General features: G+C 57.4%; 2 protein-coding genes and 2 non-coding genes across 4 annotated transcripts in view; 3 read left to right on the top strand and 1 right to left on the bottom strand.

The window, feature by feature from the left end:
* Window positions 1–21,885, top strand: part of LOC143171637 (scavenger receptor cysteine-rich type 1 protein M130-like) — an 82,603-nt gene that overhangs the window by 32,257 nt on the left and 28,461 nt on the right.
* On the top strand, window positions 10,790–10,862 carry TRNAF-GAA (transfer RNA phenylalanine (anticodon GAA)). Its single transcript has one exon. It is a non-coding gene; the product is annotated as a tRNA-Phe (tRNA).
* Window positions 12,052–12,123, top strand: TRNAA-CGC (transfer RNA alanine (anticodon CGC)). The gene has a single exon. It is a non-coding gene; the product is annotated as a tRNA-Ala (tRNA).
* LOC143171615 (scavenger receptor cysteine-rich type 1 protein M130-like) lies at window positions 13,235–21,198 on the bottom strand. Its single transcript, XM_076360668.1, has 5 exons — window positions 20,856–21,198; window positions 20,456–20,770; window positions 19,796–20,110; window positions 18,852–19,166; window positions 13,235–13,332 (listed from the first exon to the last, which is right to left on the bottom strand). The coding sequence occupies exons 1-5, from the start codon at window positions 21,196–21,198 to the stop codon at window positions 13,235–13,237; spliced, it is 1,386 nt and encodes a 461-aa protein (XP_076216783.1).

The following is a 21,885-nucleotide window of genomic DNA, read 5'->3' as shown; positions in this document are numbered from 1 at the left end:
GCGCTCCCACTGCCTGCGCTCGTAGGGGCATCAGGCCCAGGCGCTTCTTTGGGAGCCCCCTGAGCAAACCCAGAAAGTGGATGAATGTGTCAAAGACGCTGCACCTCACCCATTAAACAAAGAGAGAGATGGCTCAGGGACACACCACGGGCAGCAGCAGTGTTTGCCGCATCCAAGTGTCCTCCTCCCAACCCCACAGAGCTGCTCGGCGCTGCCAGAATCTCCTATTTCCCCCAACCTACTGCTTGTACGGATCGGACGTGGTGGTTCCACTGCATCTCCTGAAAGAAAGCAGGGGAGCAAGAGTGCAGAGGCGAGGGCAGAGAGGTCCCCATGGAGTGGAGTCCTTGGAATTAAATGCCTTTTGCGGAGGTTTCTCACGTCAGGACAGGCCAGGAAAACAGAAGAAATATGGAGTGGGAAGACTCCGGCAGGCAACATCTCAAAGGGGCTGAGCTCTGCCTGCTAGCCAGTTGTACTAGCTCTCCGGACAGCAGTAACAAGAGCAGCAGCAACATCAGCTCCCGAAGACAGGCAATTTACAGAGCATAGTCTCTTCTCAGCAGATACAAGCATAACCCTGACACCTCGCCTACCCTAAGCAGCCCCCTCCTGCGCCACTCCTGGGAGAGGAGCAAGCTCTGGGCCGGGTGGGGGGCTGGAGGGAAGCTGGTGACACTGGCCAGGAGGTGAGGACCAGCTCCCACAGGGGCACAGTGCCCCCAGGGGCCCCAGACCAGCACGGCCCCAATCCTGTGGCTGTGGTCCTCCAGGGCATGGCCAGGCTGCGCTGCCTCCTTGTGCCACCCTACCTCGGTGGGAGGTGAGAGGTCCCCAGGCACTCCCTGTGCATGGAGGGCTGGGGGACCCAGGCTCTTGGGGTGCTGGGACCTAGAGATCGGGCTGTGGGACGTTCCCTGCTCTGGGAGCAGAACAGGCACTCTGGGTGTCTCGCTCGCATGTGGCTGTCCCTATTGCTGCTCTCAAAAGGCCAGGCAGAAATCCCTCCAGAGGCCAGGACCAACCCCACCTGAACTGCAGTGTCCTGCCCGATTGCCGACAGGTTTTCCTGCCTTCCCAGATTGCCCTGTCCCCGCCACCCCAAGCCCCAAGGAGCAGAGACGGGTAAGGGCTTTGTGGCAAGGACGGAGGGGTGAGGGGGGAAGTTTGCTCATCCAAGGGTTGAAGGCGCTGGGGCATGTGGGGCTTCCCCACCCGTTGGACTCCATGGTGAAGGGTGAGGGGCAGAGCACAGCTGGAGCCAGAGGAGCACAGCTGGAGCTGGGGCTGCCTGACTCCTCGGGGGATGGAGGGCGGGAAGGGTGTGGGGAGGGATGTCCCTGACTTTCCTGGGAATGCTGTCTCAGACCCCAGCCAGAACTAGGGCCATGCCTCCCCACCACCTCTTGCCTAAACTTCTTCCCTCTCATTACAGCTGCTTCTTGCGACCAACTGGTTCCCAAGGCTGGGCCTGGCCAGAGGAGGGAGGAGACTTGGGCCTGCCCTATTTTGGCTCATCAGGCTGGAGAATGACATCTTGAGCTGCATCACGAGGGCAGGCCTGGAGAGAGGGAGGATACTGGCACAAGGAGCTTGGAGAGATGTTTGAGCTCAAGCTCTCCAGGCAAGCCTAAATGAAGCCCTGCCTCTGGAGACTCTGCTTCCCAGAGCACCATGGGATGGCAGGGGATCCTCTGCTGACACGCTCTCATGGACAGATGTCCCCACCGCAGACATATACAGCTCCTCCAGGGGTGTGCTGCAATAGGAGGCAGAGGCAGGCGCTCGGCAGGAGTTGGGCTTGAGGAATGGCTCCTCTCCCCAAGGTGATATGCCAGCCAAGGAACGTTCTCCAACGGCACTGGACAGACCATGGAGGCAAACTGCACGTGGCCAGCCTTAGCATTGACCTCAGCGTGGGCTGAATCGCAGACCTCCTGGCGCTGAAGTCTCCTTGAGGGATAGCTGCTGCAGGGAACGTGCCTTCCCACGCTTTACCCTCAGCACTTCCCAGAGGGACCGTTTCCTCACTGGGCTCTAGTAACACAGTGAGCGCTGAGTGCTGACCAGGGCTGCCCTTCCCCCAGGGCCTCCCTCACCTCCCTGTGCCTCAGGCTGTAGACAAGGGGGTTGTCCAAAGGCATCATGGTGTAGAAGAAGAAGTCCACTTTGTTGAGCTGCCTCAGTGGGTCTGTTCTGGGCAGCAGGTAGACGAGGATGCGGGTGCCACAAACAACAGTGATGACGGTGAGGTTGGAGGGTGACGTGACCCTGACCAGAAGACCTTTGAAGACCCAGAGGTCACCAATCTGTGCTGTGCTGCGCTGCAGCACAGCCTGACCGTCAGGCCTGAGCTGTCCTGCACGGATCTCCTGGCTGCAGGATAAACTCAGCCACCTCATTGCACCAGAGGATATATGACATTTTCCTTGAAGGGATACCTTTCCTTCACGCTTGACAAGAGTTGCCTCCAGAGGCTGAGGACTCGCGTCCCTTTTCCAATCGCCATGCCCCCTTCCCTCGAAAGTGATCCCAGCTGCTTGGCTTCTTTACCCTCTAATTCCAGGCTACTGGCCCCATTATCCCAGCATCGGAGCAGCCAGGTGACAATATGCTCACCTGGACGATGGCTGAAATCTTTTCTTATATCTCGCAGCTCACTCAGGGATAGGGATTGGGTGGTTACTTCCTCATTTGAGTTCTTCCTCTTCTTCCTCCCCGAGCAGTGGCCAGCCCTCCTCCTCCTGTTCTTGTGATGGCCCTTCTCCAGGGTAGTCTGCCTCATCCACTTCTTCCTCTGGCTCCCTTTTAGAAGTTTCTTCTTCCTCCCTTACTAAACGAGCCGACTTCCGCTTCCAAGATTTCTTCTTGTGTACAGGGGCGACTGATACCGGCACAGGCTGGCTCTTTGGTTCAGCTGCAGGGCGTATCGCCAGGGTCGGAGTGGCTGCAGGGCCTGTTGTTTTATCGTCGGATCCAGAGACCTTCTCTCCCCCTTGAGGGTACTGAATAATCTTGAACAGGGCTTGATAGGCATGGGCCAGGCCCCAGCACGTTGCAGTGATCTGTGTCTCTCTGGAGTTGCCAGGGTGACAGCATACTTCTTCCAACTATTCTACTATACTTTTCAGGATTCTGCACTTGCTCAGGGGTGAAGTTCCAAAACACTGGGGGTGCCCACTGGCCTAGGTACTTGCCCATCCTATCCCACACACCCTGCCACTCATAACTATCCAGCCTTGGGGCAGATCTCTGGATGATATTCTTAAATTGCTTATTAAGTTTAGACAAAACCGAAACAATATTCCCAAGAAATACCAATGGAAGTATCTTAACTACCCAAGGATGTTCAAGATACTGAAAAGTTACTGTAATGAAGGAGGAAACGTCATAGAAGAAGGTAGTGACACTGCCATTCTGTATTTCCTCCATAAAAAAACTCTCAGAGGAAGGACTGTAATTGCTAATTGTCTCCACAAAGTGGTACACCAAGTACATTAATGGCTTCAGCACGAAGCTCAAATACCAGGTTAAGCTCAAGGTCAGTGTTTTAATAACAAACCTCCCAGGCAAAACATCACTAATCACCACAGACCACAGCAAACTGCAAAACCCAACACCAATCTCTAACACGTACAGCAAAAAAAAGAGCATGATGCGGATTAGACAAACCAATATCGAGAACAGATGAACCAACATTGTGACCCGCAACTGTTAACAGATATAAATTCCTTAATGCGCTCCAGTTCATCTGTTATTATCTCAAACCCTTTGAGCCCCACGTTGGGTGTCAAAAAGGACTGCGTGGTTTAACCTCAGTCGGCAACTGAGCACCACACAGCTGCTCGCTCACTCCCCCGCCCCCCCCCGCAGTGGGATGGGGGAAAGAATTGGAAGAGTAGAAGTGAGAAAACTCGTGGGTTGAGATAAAAACAGTTTAATAATTGAAATAAAATAATAATAATAATAATATACACAGCAAGTGATGCACAGCACAATTGCTCACCACCCGCCGACCGATGCCCAGCCAGTCCCTGAGCAGCGGCCCCCCCGGGCAACTTTCCCCCAGTTTATGTTCTGAGCATGATGTCACATGGTATGGAATAGCCCTTTGGCCAGTTTGGGTCAGCTGTCCTGGCTGTGCCCCCTCCCAGCTTCTTGTGCACCTGCAGCCTTCTCAGTCCGCAGAGCATGGGAAGCTGAAAAGTCCTTGACTAGTGTAAGCACTACTTAGCAACAACTGAAACATCGGTGTGTTATCAACATTGTTCTCATCCTAAATCCAAAACACAGCACTGTACCAGCTACTAGGATATCCCTGCCAAAACCAGGACACTTCCTCTGTTTTGGGATGCATCACTGCTGAGCTTGGAGGAGGTGATCCTTGAACATTAACCAGCTTTCTGGTTTCCCTGCTCAGATTCAGGGCTGCCTGACAGGTGCCCCCAAACAGTCCTCATCTGATCCTTTGCCTTACCTCCTCTTTTTTCTTTCCCTCTTTTCCCCCTCTCAAGTTCTTCCCTTTGGTCTTCCTCAAATCCTCCCACACAAAGAGCCCACCTCTTTTCCCTCTACCCCCTGGCCCTGGCTTTGCTTGCCTTGTGCCCTCAGGTGTTTCTGGGGTGGCTGCCATGGGAATACCTACCGTGGTCAGCAAGTCCATTAAACTAGTACCTCCTTCTATTATCTGTCATATCCTGCAATTCCCTTTGCTGTCGTCTTCTTAGAGGCATCACTGGGCAGGGTGAGCCACCTACACACACGTATTAACAGTTGACACAATGAAGCTTCAGTCCGTGGGGAGCTTGAGAAACTCCGGGATTTGGCCAACAAAAACCTCACTAAGTTTTTGAAGGAGAAGTGCCCAGTCCTGCATCAGGGGCAGAATCACCCCATGCATCAGGGCAAGCTGGGACCTGACTGCCTGAGGAGTGACCCTGAGGAGAAGGCCATGGACGCTACGAGAGCTGCCACGGGAGCCAGTGCAGCATGCTCACCATGAATAAGACCAGCTGCATACAGGGCTGCATTAGGAGGAGTGTGGCCACCCGGGCAAGGGGAGTTACCTCCCTCCCTTGATTCAGCAGAGTTGTGATCAAATCTGGACTAGTGTGTCCTGGTGTGGGGCTCCTTTTTCTGGAAGAGTGGAGAGGAACTGGAGAGGGTCCAGAGGAGGTCTGCCAAGATGGGTTTCAAGGCCTGTATGCAGAGACTGTGTGACCTTGGCTCCTTTAGCCTCATGACGTGGGCGCTCAGGGCACTGTAGCAATAACGTGTGACTGCTTGAAGAGTGGTTTCAGAGATGATGGCGAGTTTCCCCATAGTGGAATAAAGCAGGACAAAGCTACAAAGTTCAGCTGGGATGTCTATCCTGGACACGAGGAGAAAGAAATGTCACTCAAGGGGTAGTGCTGTGGTGCAAAAGACCACCCAGTGGGAGTCAGGTCGAGGAGGGAGAGGTTGAGGAGGAAGAAGTACATGGGGGTGTGGAGGCAGTGGTCGCAGGCTATGGCAGTGATGATGAGGCCGTTGCCCAGGAGGGCAGCCAGGTAGATGCCCAGGAAGAGCCAGAAGTGCAAGAACTGCAGCTCCTGGGTGTCTGCAAATGCCAGGAGGAGGAACTGGGTGATGGAGCTTTTGGACATTTGGTGCCTCTGGGCATGGGGACCTGACCAAGGAGGAAAACACAATCGGTTAGGGGAGGCTTCTCTGAGCAAAGTCAAAGTCGTTTCCCATAGATACTCCCCCTGCTACACACACCCCGTTTTCTTTTTCCAGGAGACTTTCCTCATCTCCGTTCCCAGAGCCCTGGTTGATGCTGGCTGAGCGTGCCGTGAGGAGAAGGGCCTCTGCCCACCGAATGCTGAGGAGTCAGCCCTGCTCTGCAGCAGTGGGTTCATGGGAAACGTGGGGGCAGGGGCCTGTCCTGGTGTTTGACTTTGTCAGATGAAACTACTCCTAACGCAGAGGGCTAGTCAGCATCTGCACTCTCAGTGCTAAGGAATGGGGATGGCAAATGCAGTTTGAGAGGTTTGGGTTTTTTTACAGCTGCCCCCATCTCACCTGGGGAGTGTTCTTGGACATCAGAAACCCTCAGCATTTCTGCTCCACTCAGGGAGAGCAGAGTGAGTTCTGCAAAGCCAGAGGATTGCCTGTGGCTTAGAGCAGAGTGAGGGGAGCTGATCTGTCCCTCTGTCTTGTTCCCAGCTGCCCTGGAATTACACCACTCTCAGATGGAGGGTAATCACGCTCCCACGTTACCCTGAAAAGTCACCAGGCAATGCTGAGAGCAGACAGATCAACCACAGACCACTAAATATCTCACCCTTTTTCAAGGTCTCATCACCCCACTTCTAGCCACGGACACGCATGGCTCATCTCACCAACCCCACAGCATTTCCTTGGTTGTAGCATCTCTGTGCTTCTCTGTGGGACTTTCAGATAACACAAAGATGCTACAGGACAGGGTGGCAATTTGGAGGGCAACTCACAGCTTGGAAGGACACCTCAAGGAGATAGCCAAGTGTCCTAGCGATGGCATCTGACTAACAAAACACCAGCTCCTTCCCCAGCTCCACAGGCTGCATTCCCCACAGCCCCACAGGGGAAAGCTGGGACACTTCATTTCCATGGACACACCTGCATGGCAGGGCCCACAAGATCAGTGTGTGACTCTGCAGCTGAAACTCCCGTCCCCAGAGAGCCTGACAGCAAGAACAAGACAACAGTAACAATATCACAGATAGGTGGAGAAACAAGGAAAAATACACTGAGGTTCTGGCTGAGAGAGGCAAGCGGAGAGGCAGCTGTGCACTCAGGAAAGTGTTACCTTTACCCAGCTGTGCCACCTCCCAGACATTGCTGGGCAGTTGCTCTCAGCCCCTGTGCGCTGCAGATGGAAATGGGCATGTGGCTGGAGAGCTGCACCACAGCTCTGCTGGAGTGCTGGCTGCACAGGAGGTGGTTTGTGCCTTGGACCCCACGGCCCTGAGGGCAGAGGCTTTGCTGGGTGGGACGGGAGTCAAGGGGGCTTTCTCAGAGGAAGGGACCTGCATTGGAGGGGATCATAAGGAGTTTTTGGCATTCTCCCTCCCACAACATCTCTGCTTTTAGTTTCCTCTCATTCCCTAACATTATCCCTGCTGCCTGGAGATTTTCCTCCTAGGAGGTGTTTCCCTGTCCCATGTCTTTTTCCCATCATCACTCACAGAGCCCATCCCAACCTCTGTGCACTCACCTTGGCCCTACAGAAACATGTCTGTTGTCAGGGCACTGGCTGGGTGCATGTTCTTGTATGCAGGTGGAAAAGGGCAGGTCAGAACAGCCCTGATGAATCCAGCAAAGGTGATGCTGGTGCTGTCCCTAGGAAGAGACGTGGCTGAAGGCACTTGAGGAGGCTCCTGGCAGACCTACTGACCACTCAAAGTTACAGTTCAGGAGTCTCAGTGACTTGTTCAAACTTGAGAGCTCCTTTTCCATTTCTCCCCTCCCATCGCCCAAGAGTAGGAAATTGAAAAGTCAGACTCGGGAAATCACCTTATCTTTATATTAATCCTTGCCTTGATCTTCCCCTTGAAGCACCGTCCTTAAAGATGTCCTGGGGTGATCTGGAGCTGTGAATAGCTCTGACCCACGTGGCACCCTCTCAACAGCAAAGACTCTGCCCTTCTGGGGATCGCTCCTTCCACCCAGAGCCTCTCCCCGCAGCGCTGTGGCGAGCTCCCCGGGCAGTCTGAGTGCTGACCCTAGCAGGCAGCCTGCCCTGACACACAGCCCCCTGGGGCTCAGGAAACCTGTTCGGAATGACAGCCCTGGGCACCCCTGAGGGTACACGCAGCTTCACACCCCTGCAGCCACCCACAGTGACACCAGATGTTTAGGGCACCTGAATGTGCCTTGTTAAATATCTCCCTGAGTTGATCAAACCGAGGAGCGCCCCAGAAGGAGACCCAGGTCTCTCTCTCTCCAATGTACTCACCAAAGCTCCAATCACTCTAAGACACATCCACATCCCTGCACTGAAGACTTTTATTTCAGGCCTCTCATTTTAATGCCATTAAAAAAAAAAAAAAAAAAAAAAACCTCGAGTGCCATGCCAGGTGCCCGGGTGCCAAACACAACCCACTCAGTAAGCAAACACAGCACCGAACCTCCAGGAAAGCCATGCCCTGCTAGAGCTGGTGTGGGGCGGACACCCCAGGGCCTCTCAAGGGGGTCCAGTGACCGTGTGCCACTACCTGAATGACAACACCATGGCATTGATGCAAGGTCCATGCCATCAACACCTGGGGTGATGCAGGGCTGGGAGGCAGATCACACCAGGGTGCCCTGCCCTGTACCTGTTTTTTCAGCCCTTGACTATTCTCCTCTCTCTGAACCTCTACTCACCTGCCTGATGCTAAAAGAGGGAAGTTGATAAAAATAGAATCACAGAATCATAGACTCATAGACTCATAGAATGGGTTGGTTTGAAAGGAACCTTTAAAGATCATACAGTCCAAAGCCCCTGCCATGGGCAGGGACATCTTTCACTAGACCAGGTTGCTCAAAGCCCCGTCCAAACTGACCCTGAACACTTCCAGGGATGGGGCATCCACAACTTCTCTGGGAAACCTGTTCCACTGTCTCACCACCCTCAACATGAAAAATTTCTTTCTATGTCCAATGTAAATCTACCCTCTTTTATTTTAAAACCGCTACCCCGTGCCCTATCACTACAGGCCCTGGTAAAAAGTCTCTCTCCATCTTCTCACAAGCCTCCTTTATATATTTTATGGCTGCAACAAGGTCTGTCGTGGATCCTGGTTTAGAAGGCTGCTGACTACACCAATTGGTCACGAATGGGTGATTTAGGTCAATTAAAGAACCACCACCAGAGGTATCAGCAAAAGCGGTTTTACTGCAACTTAACAAGTTCAATGGCAAGGTTCACTCTATTACTTACTGCACAAAGGATATAACAATGATTCAAAGCTACCAATGCAAAATCAAAGTTAGCAATACAAAATCTTAGTGCACTATCATACAAGGTTATGCACGATATTGGTCACTTACCAAAGATCTGCAGCTGGTAAGAGGTCTCTCAACCTTGAGGATTAACCCTGAGAGGTGTCCCAGCTCCAGGGGAGATCACCGTCGCGCAGCCAGCTGCTTAGCAGGGAGAGCTCAAAGAAGGCTCACTTAGGCCGTCACATTTATGGAATAAAGTGCTTGGCTCGTAGCCAATTTACATGCAATGGAAAAGGTAGGCATGAGACTCCTTTACCCACAACTTTCTCTGTTCCTTGATAAATGAGTCTTGGAGGAACCACCTGCTATTCATGTGTTAATCGCGTGGTCGCTGTTCCAGTTTCCAAACCCATGTGCATCAATGCTCACCATGTCACTCTGTTCCTGTGTGGGTTTCCAGAGAACAGATCGGAACTAGAGAGGTTCTTGGCCCGGTTTCACCTAGGCCTTTACCTTCTTTGGAGCCTGAATCAAACTACCACTAGTTTAGTCATGGCGTCGAGTGCATCTGTCACAGGGACTCAGCTCCCTCCCATGCCTGCCACAAACCCACAGCTGGTGAGATTCCTCTTGCCTCAGTTCAGGTGTGCACACAATACAGTCCTCTGAAGACTGGAAGAAATCAAATGTCACTCCAATGTTGTAGCTATTGCTGAACCGTGCTTGCACAGCCTCAGGGCCTTCTCTGTTCTCTCTCTTCCTCCCCAGCGAGTAAATTGTATTTGTGGATGAGGGAAGAGCAGGGGACGTCATTTAGCAAGGCAAAGATTTACACTGTGTATTGGTGTCCATGTCCAGGTTTTGGCAGCAGGGGGGGCTGCAGGGGTGGCCTCTGTGAGAAGAGGCCAGGGGCTGCCTCCATACCAGACAGAGCTGGTTCCAGCCGGCTCCAAAATGCACCCACCGCTGGCCAAAAACTGAAGCCATCAACAAAGCTGGTGGAACCTCTGAAAGCATATTTAAGAAAGGACACAACTGCCAGAGTGGGAGAGGAACGAGGGAAAAAAAGTGTGAGAAACAGCCCTGCAAGCACCAAGGTTGGTGAAGAAGGAGGGAGAGGAGGTACTCCAGGTGCCAGAGCAGATGGTCCCCTGCATCTCGTGGAGGAGACCACAGTGGAGAAGGTATTTCCCTGCAGCCCATGGAGAAGACCACAGTGGAGAAGGTAAGCCCTGCAGTCTGTGGAGGACCCAACACCGGAGTCGTCGGATATTTCCTGAAAGAATGGCTGCTTGAGGATAGTCCCTGCTGGAGCAGGTTTATATCGAAGGGCTGTAGCCCGTAGGAGGGATCCCATGGAAAAGTGTTAGAAGGAAGGAGCAGCAGAGAGGGACTGTTATGGGCTGACCACAACCCCCATTCCCCATCCCCCTGCGCTGCTCGGGGGGAGGAGGTGGAAGAGTTGAGAACAAAGGAGTGAAGTTCAGCCAAGGAGAAAAGGGTGGGGGCAGGCCTTCCATGGGGAAGGAGATAAGGTCTTCCACCGGCCCCGTGCTTCTTCCACCCTCTGCCTCTGTAGTTGCGCATGTCTGGCCTGTCCACTTGCCTTCGCCACTGTCATGTTTGTACTAGGCCCACACACATCTTGGCCCGCACAGTGTAAGCTAGCATCTACCCAAACCTGGAGCCCACCTGGCTTTGGAGGCAGGGAGGGGCCGGGTCCCTTCTGCCTGGGGCTAGGCACAGCTTTTCTCTGGGAACCTGCCTGAGGAGCACTCCTTGTGTGTGTCAGCCTGTGGCCTGGCATGGGTGGCACAGGGACAAGGGCTGCTGGGGCAGGGCTGAAGTAGCTCAGCTGGGAGAGCGTTAGACTGAAGATCTAAAGGTCCCTGGTTCAACCCCGGGCTTCAGCAATGATTTTCTCCCTTAGATTATTGCAGAGCCCGTCTGCCGCCTTCCAGCCTGCCCCAGCCCTGCTTGTTCCTTCCCCTCTTGCCAGAGTACGGTCCCTGCTCTGTAGCTGCAGATCTGCAGCTTAGAAGGAGCCTTCCTCCAGCACCACAAGTCCCCAGCCTCCCCCTGGGCAGGCCTCTCCATTCAGTGCTCTTTTGGGGTGGTCCCCAGCTGCCCCTCCTTCCCTGCTCCACAGGGGTTGGGATCTCTCCTCTGCAGGACCTCTGCAAAGATCCTGTCTGTCTCCTCTTTGTCATTCTCAGTGGTGCACAGGCTGCTCCCCACCTCACACACCTCCTTCACCTGGTCCTCAGTTCCCAGACCAGAGGCCACCATCGCCCCAGTCCCAGGGAGAGGCACTCCCTGGAGCTGAGGCCTGAACAGCAGCATCCTTCCTCTGGAGGTCTGTCGCAGCAAGACCTCTGATGTGCCCAGGACAGTTGACAAAGCTGTGCTGAGGATCGTCCACTGTAGTGCATGGGCGTCAGTGTTGTTCGGTCACACACTGTCCTGAGCAGAGTTTCTTGGCCCCCTCTGCCCCCCTGCTGCAATGATTGATGAAACGCATATGTGCTCCTCTCTGGGCATCAGCCCCATGGAGATGGAAGCCTGCCCTTCACCCCACCTCCAGGGATGCTGGTGGGAAGAGGGGTGCAGGGGGAGGCCCGGTACCTGGATGAGGACGTGTGAAATTTCATGTCCCCCCACCACACACCCTGGGGTGCCATCAGAGCCTGGGGGCACCTCACCCCAGGGGGGCATTTCCCTAACCCTGTTGCTCTGCTCCTGCAGTGGAGTCGGGGACAGATGTGGCACAGAGGGGTGGGTGTTGCCCTGGGTGGCAGAGGAGGCTCAGGGGCTTTCTCCTCTCCATCAACCCCAGAGTGGGTCAGAGCATGGGAGAAGTGCTGCAGCAAGAGCATCCTCCTGCCCCATTGCCCTGCAGGGACGTTGAAGGGGCAGTGCTCTGCAGTGCAGCCCTGTGCCAGGATCAGGCCCCAGTGGTGAGGTAGGACTGTCTTCCCCCATCTTAGGAGGATTCAAGTGCTATTTTCTGCAGAGGGTCCCTGGGCACCCAGGGGACAACAGGCTGTGCTTGTCATAGACATGTCACTGGAGGAGAGTGTCTCTCCTGCTGGCAGGCGCCAAGGGGATGTAGCTCAGTGGCAGAGTGCCTGCTTCGCATGTGGGAGGTCCTGGGTTCAATCCCCAGCATCTCCAAGGGTGTTTTTTCCCTGATTGCCCAGCCTCAGGCGGGTACAGGCTGGATCTGGAGCACTGGTCCTGTCCTCTCCAGGCACTGTGGGCCTGCCCTGCCCTCCCAGGGCCTGGCTGTGGGGTGAGGAGGGCTGTGCTGTGCCTCTTTTGAGCCCCCTCTCAGAAGAGAGGCAGGCAGCTGTGCTGGACCTGAGCTCAGGTCACTGCCCTGCACCACAGACCCACCCCGCCCACTGCCTGGGGACAATGCTTGGCAGCAGAGTGCCTGCCTAGGGAGAGGTATCAGGGAGGGGATAGACATCAGCAGCACACTATGAATCCTTTCTGGCTGCACTGAGAGATGTGGTGTGAGGGTGCTGGTCCAGCCCAGGTGCCCTTTGGGACCAGGACCACGCTGCCCTGGTGGCTTTCCAGGGGTCAGGGTCTGAGATTGTCCTGTCTCCAGGTGGAGATCCCATACCAGGTGGGAAGCACCCAGCTGTGCCAGCAGGTAGGGGTGTCTGAGCTGGACGAGCCTGGACAGGCCTGGGGGACTCCCAGCTGGAGGAATGACATTTCTTACCCTGACCCTGTTTCCAGGTCCTTTTCCCTCTGCCATCACCACTGGCTTGAGCAGAGCTTCGGCTCAGGGAACCTGGAGCCGCTGAGGTCAGGCACAGCCCTGCAGAGGTGGGACTGGTGGGGCCGGCACCCACCTCTTGTTCCTGGGGGGGGGGTTGGTGGCTCTGTCCACCCCATGCCAGTGGGATCAGGGAAGCACAGGCCTGTCCACAGCCGTGCAGAGGTGGGGAGGGCAAGGAGATGGTGCCTCGGCTGCTCCCCTGGCAAAAACCTCTGCAACCAAAATGGAGTGTGAGACCCAAAGTTTCACTGCAGGGTGCCCAGCCCCTGGGAACAGTCAGGGCCCAGATTCAGAGAAATAAAGTATAAAAGAGAAGCAAAGAAGAAGGGGGGTTTTGGGGATATCTTCTGAACACAGGATGGTGGGCACCAGTATGGACACTGACCTGCAGACCCAAGCCACCCCAGGCAGGGACGGGAGAGAAGAGCCCAGTGTCTGTCCCATGCCACCTCCCCACCAGCTCTGCCCTCCCACAGGTGTAATATCTTTCCCTCATTCTGACGCCTGCCAGAGGTTTGCCTCCTTCTCCTTCTCCTCCTCCTGGTGGACATGAGCCACAGGCCCGGGGTGGGTTTGAGGGGGCAGCACACCTGAGCAGAAAGAGCCCGTTTCCTGGCATTTTGGGGTCTGAACAGTCTGGCCCTGCAGGCTGGCTCCGTTCTCTGCAGCAGTGCAGGATCATCACTGTGTCCCAGATCTGTGCTCGCTCCTGCAGCTCTCAAGAACCCACCTGAGGGGCCTGATGGTGAGAGCCCAACCCTCTGCACTGCTGCCCCACGCTGGGCAGAGCATGGCTGTGGAAAGGCCATGGGAGAGGAGCAGTCCTAGGGTAAGACCCCCAAGGTGATGGGTGACACACATGGGCACTGCAAACACAGCCTCCATCCCCTGGGAATCTCCCACCAGGGCAGGCTCCAGCCCTGCATGTCCAGAGGGAGAGGTGGGCCCAGAGCTGGGGAGGGAGGGGCTGGCTCCGGGGCCAGGGGCTGCCAGCAGGAAACCTCTAGAGACCAGGGCAAAGGAGTGTGTGAGCCTGGGCTCCCCCCAGACCCCCACAGGGTCACCCCAGGGGTGGAGGAGCTCCCAGCAGGGAATGGGCCAACGCTGTCATGGTTAGTGACAGCTGCCTCCTCCCCTCTTCTGCTCTAGGGACAGATCCTGCTCTTTGCAGTGCTACTGAGCTGCGGCTGCTCCCCGCAGGGAGCCCTGCCATAGACACCCAACACACCTTCCAGCCTACAGCGGCAAAGTCTATCAGAGAAGAGCTGGAGAGTTGTAGAGACCCACCAGTGGGAGCAGGGAGGGCAGTTTGGGCCCCGGGTTCCTGCCCAAGTGTCAAACCCTTCTCCCCACACGGCTCCTGTGTGAAAGGTTTCTCTGCCCATGGGAGCTGGGACAGGTGAATGCCCCAGCTGAGGGAGAGGGACCCTGGCTCAACTCCCAGCAGTGCCTGCATTAGGGGAGGGACAGAAAATACCCTCTGCCATGGAAATGTGCCCACGTTAGCACCCTCCCAGGCAGGCCCTTCTCCAGGCCAGGGGCTGGATGGCGGCTATGGATTCCAGTCCACGTCTCACAGGGATCCTTTCTCCCTCCCCCTGGCCTCTCCCTCATCTGCCTCCCACAACGCTGAGGGAAAGGTCCCCCCACCAGCCGCTGCTCCCATCCCCCCTGCACCTGCACACAGGTACTGCCCCGACACAAACCGACACTGTCACCCCTGGCGAGGCAGCAGGAAGGCAGGGGTGGAGGCAGGAGTGCAGCAAGAGGACGGGGTCCCAGGGCTGCCATGGGGCCTTAATGCCCCTGCCCAGGAAGGAAGGCAGCTCTGGGGCTGTGATAGAAGTTCTCGGGGTCTGCAAGGACCCCCAAGGCAGCAGGAACAGCCCATGGAGACTGGAGTCCTGGCAGAGTCATTGAAGGGGCAATCCCAGGCCCGTGTTCCCCAGCAAGTGGCTCTGTACCCTGTGCCGAGGCAGTGGGGAGGACAGCTGCCTCCTAACCACTGTGGGAGATGATCCATGGGCCGTGATCCCCCCTGTGGCTGGCTGGGGTGTTCAAGGCACCACGGCCACCTTAGGGCTCACTTCTGTGGGGCCACAACCCAGGCCTCATCCCAACATGGCAGCTCTGTCGTGGGACCAGCATGGTCCTGGGGGAAAGAGCAACTGGGGAACCCCGAGGTGAGGAGATGGGCGTTCCCGCTGGGGTGCATCACGGGACCTTGCAGAGAGCCATTTTTGTTGGAAACTTTTGCTGGCAGGATGGAAATATCAGCAGGAATATTCCCCTGGAAACATGGGCTCTCGCAGCCCCACAGCCTGACCCTGAGCCTGCTGTCCCGAGATGTGCCCATTCCCCTCCACCATGTCTTTGTGCTCTGCTCCCCCCCCCAGATCAGCCTCAGGGAGACACCCCGACACCTGGGCAGGCAAGCACCAGCTCTGGCTCAAACCCCCAAAGACTTTTATTAAGAACAAATATGGAGGCACAGCGTAAAAACAGCATAATACAAATAGAGGACATGCCCAGCTGTTTCTGCTGCCCGTGGGAAAAGGGAGACGGTTCCCTGGTGCTCGCGGCTCTCCCAGCTGCACAGTCCTCTCCTTCCTCCCGGCTGCACCCAGCTGCACGGCAGGGACGGGCTCTCCTGCTCTGGGCATCAGGGACTGTTGTGCACTGAACTCCGGTGTCGCAGCCTTTGTGTCCTCACTCAGGGGGATGTGCATGGTCATAGCCCATGCTCTCTGGGGACAGGGACCAGGCATCTCCCTCAGCTCCAGGGGCCCCAGCACTTCTCTGGGAGCGTAGGTTTGCCCCTGCAAGCAGCAAGGCAGGCCATTGCACGTTCGCCCCATGGGGTGCCTCTCCTGCTCTGTATATCTCCAGCCTCCTGTCTCCTCAGTCCCGAGATGTTCAGCTCCCTCTCCCACCCCCTGGTCCCCGCAAGGAAAAATTCCTGGGTCAGGTTCCCCCATCCCAAGAGGTTGGGCTCTCAGTATGACAGCAATTCATCCGGCACCACGGATGGCACCCCAGGAACCGGCAGCGCTATCTTTCCCTCTCACCTCCGGGTGCATCCCTGGGCCCTGCTCCCTCCTCTGGCACCCTGGGTGTTTCCCAGTCTCTCTCCCAGGGAAAGGAGCCTCCCCAGGGTCAGAAACTTCCCTGTCATCATCATAGCCATCTGCTGGGTCTCCTCCGAGCAGGACAGGGACGTCTGAAAGGAGAGGGGAGCTAGAGACAGTGAGAAGATACATCCTGCAGAGCAGAGGATGGCAGGATGTGCAGGGACATGGGGCTCAGACACTGGTGTTGGCAGCACCACAGGAGACACGCAGTGTGCTCCCCAGCTCTGACGGTGACACTCAGTGACACCGCTGTCCATCACATGTCTGCAGGGACAGGACATCAACCCCTTCCTGCCCCTGTTACCTGGTGCTGAACGTGGACCATCCTCCTCCTCGCTGTCCCTGGGGTAGGGCTGCAGCTTGGTCAGGGACCCCTCTGAATCGAAGCCTGGAGAGAGGCACAGTGGGTGTTATGGGAGTGCGCTCTGCTCCCCTGGCTTGTGGTCAGTGCTGCTGGGGACGGGGGACCCACGGAGCCAGGGCTGAGTGGGGAGGAGGGCTCAGGACTCACCCTGCTCCCCTGGGATCAACCCTGTCTCAAAGGGCCTCCCAGAGATGCCTGGGGACAGCCCCTTCCCTCACCCCTCAGGTGTCACATAGGGGTGCAGGGACAGGCAGAGAGGGGCTGTCCCCGGCTGGGATGGGCAGAGCTGGTGGGGAGGAAGCTTCTCTCCCAGGCCCAGGACATGGCTGCTCTCCCCACGGACCCCACAGTCCCAGCACTGCAGGGAGCATGGGCCAGGGGGCCACAGTGGGGCAGTCCTAGGTGGAGACCAGGGGTAATAGTCCTGCACATGTGCCCCCCCATGAGGGACCCACACCCACCTGTGCCGCTGAACCTTGCCTGCTTCTCCCACACTGGGCTGTAACAGATCTCCTCATACACAGCCTCAGGGAAGGGCTCCCAAGCTCTCTTGGAGCCTGAGGACAGAGGCAGGGTTGGCCCAGGAATTACAGAATCATAAAATAGTTTGGTTGGAAGGGACCTTTAAAGGTCATCTAGTCCAACCCTCCCTGCAATGAGCAGGGATATCTTCAATTTTATCAGGTTGCTCAGAGCCCCGTTCAACCTGACCTTGAACACTTCCAATGACGAGGCATCGAAAACTTCTCTGGGCAACCTGTTCCAGTGTTTCACCACCCTCAGCGTAAAAAATTTCTTCCTTATATCTAGTCTAAATCTACCCTCTTCTAGTTTAAAACCATTACCCCTTGTCCTATCACAACAGGCCCTGCTAAAAAGTTTGTCCCCATTTTTCTTATATGTCCCCTTTAAGTACTGAAAGGCTGCTATAAGGTCTCCCCAGAGCCTTCTCTTCTCCAGGCTGAACAACCCCAACTCTCTCAGCCTTTCTTCATAGGAGAGCTGTTCCATCTCTGATCATTTTTGTGGCTCTCCTCTGGACCTGCTCCAACAGGTCCGTGTCTTTCTTATGCTGAAGGCTCCAGTACTCCAGGTGGGGTCTCACCAGAGCAGAGCAGAGGGGCAAAATCACCTCCCTCAACCTGCTGGCCACACTTCTTTTGATGCAGCCCAGGATACGGTTGGCCTTCGGGGCTGCGAGCACACACTGCCGGCTCATGCCAGTGCTGAGCTTGGAGCAGATCACACCTTTCCTCTCCCCCTGGAGCTTCCCCCTCTCTGCCCCACAGATCAATAGCATGGCCCATGCCTTGCCATGGGGAGGTCAGGGTTGGGCAGAGGAACAGCCTGGGGGTCTGAAACCATGGGGAAGGACCCTGCTGCCCCACACTCTTCCTGGCATCTCCCCTGACCCAGAGCCCACTCCAGCGCTGCCCAGAGTGCTGCCAGTGGCAGGTCCTCAGCCGTCTCCCCTCTGCTCCCATCTGTCCCAGCCCAGCTCTGCTGTTTCTCTCCTTGCCCCATCCCTAACTCCTCCCTGTGTCTGGACTCTACCCCTTGTTGCTGGTGGCCCATGGTCAGGCAATCAATGGGGCAGCACATGGGAATGCAGGCAGCACACACTCTTGTCCCCCCAGCTCTGCCTGTACCAGTCACCACAGCACCCCTGGCCTTGCCAGGAGGCATCTTCCCCTGGGACCATGGGGGACAGACCCACCTCTGCGCCCAGCCCTGGCGCTTCGCACTTGCCCGGCCAGGAGGGCCAGGAGCAGGCAGAGAAGGGCTCCCAGGATGATGCAGATGATGACGGGCATTGAGACCTTTTCGCTGCTGATCAGACAGCCCCGAGTGGGATCTGCATGGGCAGGAACACAGAAAGGGCAGCACCAGACCTGGGAGAGGTGTGGGGCCAGGACACCCCAGTCCTGACCCCCATTACACCGGGGGTAAGGGGCCCCAGGGGGTGAGCGATGGGGAAGCTCCCACCCTACTGCGTAAAAGACACCCTCCCCAACGCCCCCCAACGCTACCCCGGTGCCTCCTCCTGGGAGTTTCACACCCTGACAAGGATCCCCTTCCCTCCAGCTGTGGGTCACAGCCTGGCCTCAAGAAGACCCAGTGCTGGCAGGGAGGACAGGTTACCTGCTCAGGGGGTTGGTGCTGCCATTCTGGGTGCAGCTGCAGAGGAGGAGGAGAGCTGGGCTGAGAAGGTGGGTGTGCAGGTACTAGGGAGCCTCCTCTCTGACACGCTGTGCATGTGTGCGCGCGCGCACGCGCCTGTGCATGTATCCCTGACCTATCCCACCCAAATTGCCCCTCCTGCAGGGCTGCTCAGGGTGGCCGGAACAGAGCCCGGAGTCCTGCTCTGGGTATTTCACAGGATGGCGCAGGTAGCCTGGGAGATGCCCCTGGGAACTGCAGGGCCCTGCAGGCAGAAGCTGGAGGACATCCAGCCCCACAGAAGCAGCTGCCCACTTGGGAACAGGCTCCCATGTTCTGCAGGGACAGCCTTGCTCTCAGGGGCTCTGGAGCCATGATGGGACCCAGCAAGGAAAAACGCCTTCCCTGGCTCCTTGCCAATACCCCCGTGAGGAGTCCCAGCCCTGCCGCTCACCTGAGCAGTTCACGGCAGCATCCTCCTTGTGCCGGCAGGAACCACTGTCCCCAGGCCGAGCCCAGCAGTCCTGCAGAGATGGCTCTGTCCCCCGGCACTCCACCTGCTCCAGCCAGATGGGGCCCATCCCCTCTCCAAACGCAGCCTTCTCCAGGGCAGACACTGCAGGGCCACAGCCCAGCTGCCTGCATGCCACCTCGGCATCCTGCATGTCCCAGGAGTCGTCGCACACCGTCCCCCAGGAGCCACGGTGCCAGACCTCCACTCTGCCCAAGCACCCATTCTCGCCTCCCACGGCACGAATCTTCTCCCTGTCTGGAGAAGGCAGAGACCTTCCAGGGCACCGGGACAGCAGGCAGAGCCCTGCCAGGTGAGAGGGGCATGCAGAGGAGCAGCTACCTGTGCAGCTTGTGGAGTTTGGGCACACAGTCCCCAGGGCTGGGGGCGTTTCTGACTGTCTCCCTGCAGAGGGAAAAGCTGGGGTGAAGGGGCTGCTGCAGGGGAGTTGTGCAGCTGAGAGTAGCATGGAGCTCTGCTCACACCTCCCCGTGCCACCTCACTCATGGCAGCAGCTGAACCCTGGTCATTCAGAGGACATGCACAGCAATGTGGGGGACCCTGACTGCTCAGCCCCAAAGGGACCCTGGTTCACGGAAAAGCAGGAGGGTGTCCATGGAGGGGACGCTCCTCGGAGCGCTGGCTGGTCTCTCCTGAGACCTTGCCTGGAGACACCTCTGCCTCCCCCGGGCACTGCTGGGAGCCCGGCTGGCAACTGCTGGTGAATGTGTGGGGCTCTGAGAGCTGAAGTCCCATTTGTGCCACCAGAAGCAGCAGGGTCTGGCACGTAAGGTCAAAGCCCCTGTGGGCCTTGTCTCTGTACTTGACTGTGCCCAGCAGGGAGCAGGAGCTGGGGGGATGCTGGTGCCCGGGTAGCTCAGAATTACCATTGCAGGAGGTGTGGGTCTCATCTTGCAGGTCATCGCACGACTGTGGGTCCCAGGGAGTGGAGGGACACTGCCAGAAGGAGCTGTTTCTCTCCCCACACTCCACACGATCCAGCCAGGCACGGCCAGACACCCTACCATAGGGCAGGCGTGTTTCCAGGAACCCTCCATCCCCACAGCCCAGCTCCTTGCATGCCAGTGACACTGTTTTGGGAGTCATTGAGTTGGAGGAAATGCTCCCCCATGTGCCATTGTAGAAAACCTGCAGGCGCCCGGAGCAGCCATCAGTGTTCTCCAGCCTCAGGGCCATGAAATCTGGGAGGAAAGTGGCCAAAGGGGAACAAGCTGGTCTGGGGCTGTGGGAGCCTGTTCAGCCCCCAGGCCCTCAAGCCAGGCAGAGGCAGGGCCAGCAAATCACCCTTTTGCCAGGGGGCAGAGAAGAGTCCCTGACAGACAGGCACCCATGCCCTCCCCACTAACCCTTGGGGACAGCTCAGCTTACAAGGGACCTGCAGTTGGAGTGAGGGGGTTTGTGCATGTGTGGACACAGGCTCAGGCAGCAGCTCAGAGGCAGCCAGGGACAGCCTCAGTCGCTGCCGCCTGTCCCCTCGTCCCAGCCTCCCTGGGCACTGGGCTCCCACAACAGCTCCCGGCATGGGCCTGAGCAGACAATTCCTGCATCCTCTTTATGCCTGTAGTCGCGCTGCCCCCAGGACCCTGCTGGGCAGTCCCAGAGAGCAGCTTCGGCCCCAGAGCAGTTCACGGCATCCAGCCAGATCTGCCCAGAGCCCTCCCCGAACTGAGCAGAGCCAACTGCCTCTACCGCCCCTCCGCAGCCCAGCTGGTGGCAAATGACGGCAGCATCAGACAGGTCCCAGCCATCATCGCAGATGGTCCCCCAGCTGCCCTGGTAGTAGATCTCCACTCTCCCAGCGCAGCGCCCAGGCCCATTTACCAGCTGGACCTGCCGGCTCCCTGCAGTGGGAAGAAACCCCAGCTGCCATCAGGGGCGGGTGCCCACCCAGCCCAGAGCCTGGGGGGCCCGTGCAGTGCCACTCACCCCAGCAAACGACCCCCACATCCTCTGCAATCCCTGCCACTGGTGCACTCTGAGGCAGGGAGGTGTTGCAGAGGGTCGGGTTGGCCTCATGCCCTGTGCACCGGATCCCTCGCAGCGCCATGGGACCCATCCCTCTCTGAGGCTTCGAGGGGTTGTAGGCTATCTCTGCCTCTCCGCACCTCAGCTGCCAGCACACCACACTGGCCTCCTGCACATCCCACTGGTCATCCAGGACCCTGCCCCACATCCTGCGCTGGAAGATCTCCACTTGCCCATCGCACCGGCTCCCTCCACCCACCAGCCGCAGGATGCGGAGCCAGCTGGGCCTGGGGAGAGCAGCCATGCCCCAGCCCTTGGCAGCACCAGAGAGCCCAGAAACCTGCAGCACCTCTCTAAGCTCTAGAATCCTTGCAACACCCTGGAGCTCACCCACCTGCCTCCAGCCCTCTGTGCTGAGCTTCAGGAGCATTTTCTTCCCAGTCCTTCAGCGTTCCTCAGCAAGACACTGACTTTGCTCTTTGTGGGGCAGAGCCACCCAACATGTCTGCGCTGAGGCAGCTTGGGCAGCTCCCGCAGGAAGGAGCAGCAGCCGGTGCTGTTACCCAGGGACAGTCAGCACTGGGACAAGCCTTGCCCAACCTCAGCGCTGACACTGGCACTGCTGAGACACCAGGCAGAGCCCACACGTCTCTATCCCTCTGCATCCCTGGGGATGGGGGACTGGGAGCCTGTGTCCCTGGCAGGGAGCAGAGCAAGGGGCGCCTTTCTGACCAAACAGGACAAGTCTGCGTCTTGTGCTGACCAGAAGCACCAGAAGCAAGGCAAAAGCCCAGCCCTGCTCTGCAGCTCACCCCCCAGGTCTGCTGCTGGGGGCACCTGGGCAGCCCCCATGGGTGTGGGATTGGGGTCTGTGGGGCTGGGACAGGGCTATCTGCGGCCAGAGGGATGGAGCTGAGCCCCACAGCCCAGGATAGGGCCTGTCCTGCAGCAGGAGAGCAGAGGATCCCAGCCCTGGCATGGCCTCAGGGCC

The sequence above is a fragment of the Aptenodytes patagonicus genome, chromosome 29 (assembly GCF_965638725.1).
Source record: "Aptenodytes patagonicus chromosome 29, bAptPat1.pri.cur, whole genome shotgun sequence".
Lineage (NCBI taxonomy): Eukaryota > Metazoa > Chordata > Aves > Sphenisciformes > Spheniscidae > Aptenodytes > Aptenodytes patagonicus.
The sequence above is the reverse complement of the archived record's forward strand: the minus strand, read 5'-3'. Positions and strand labels throughout refer to the sequence as shown.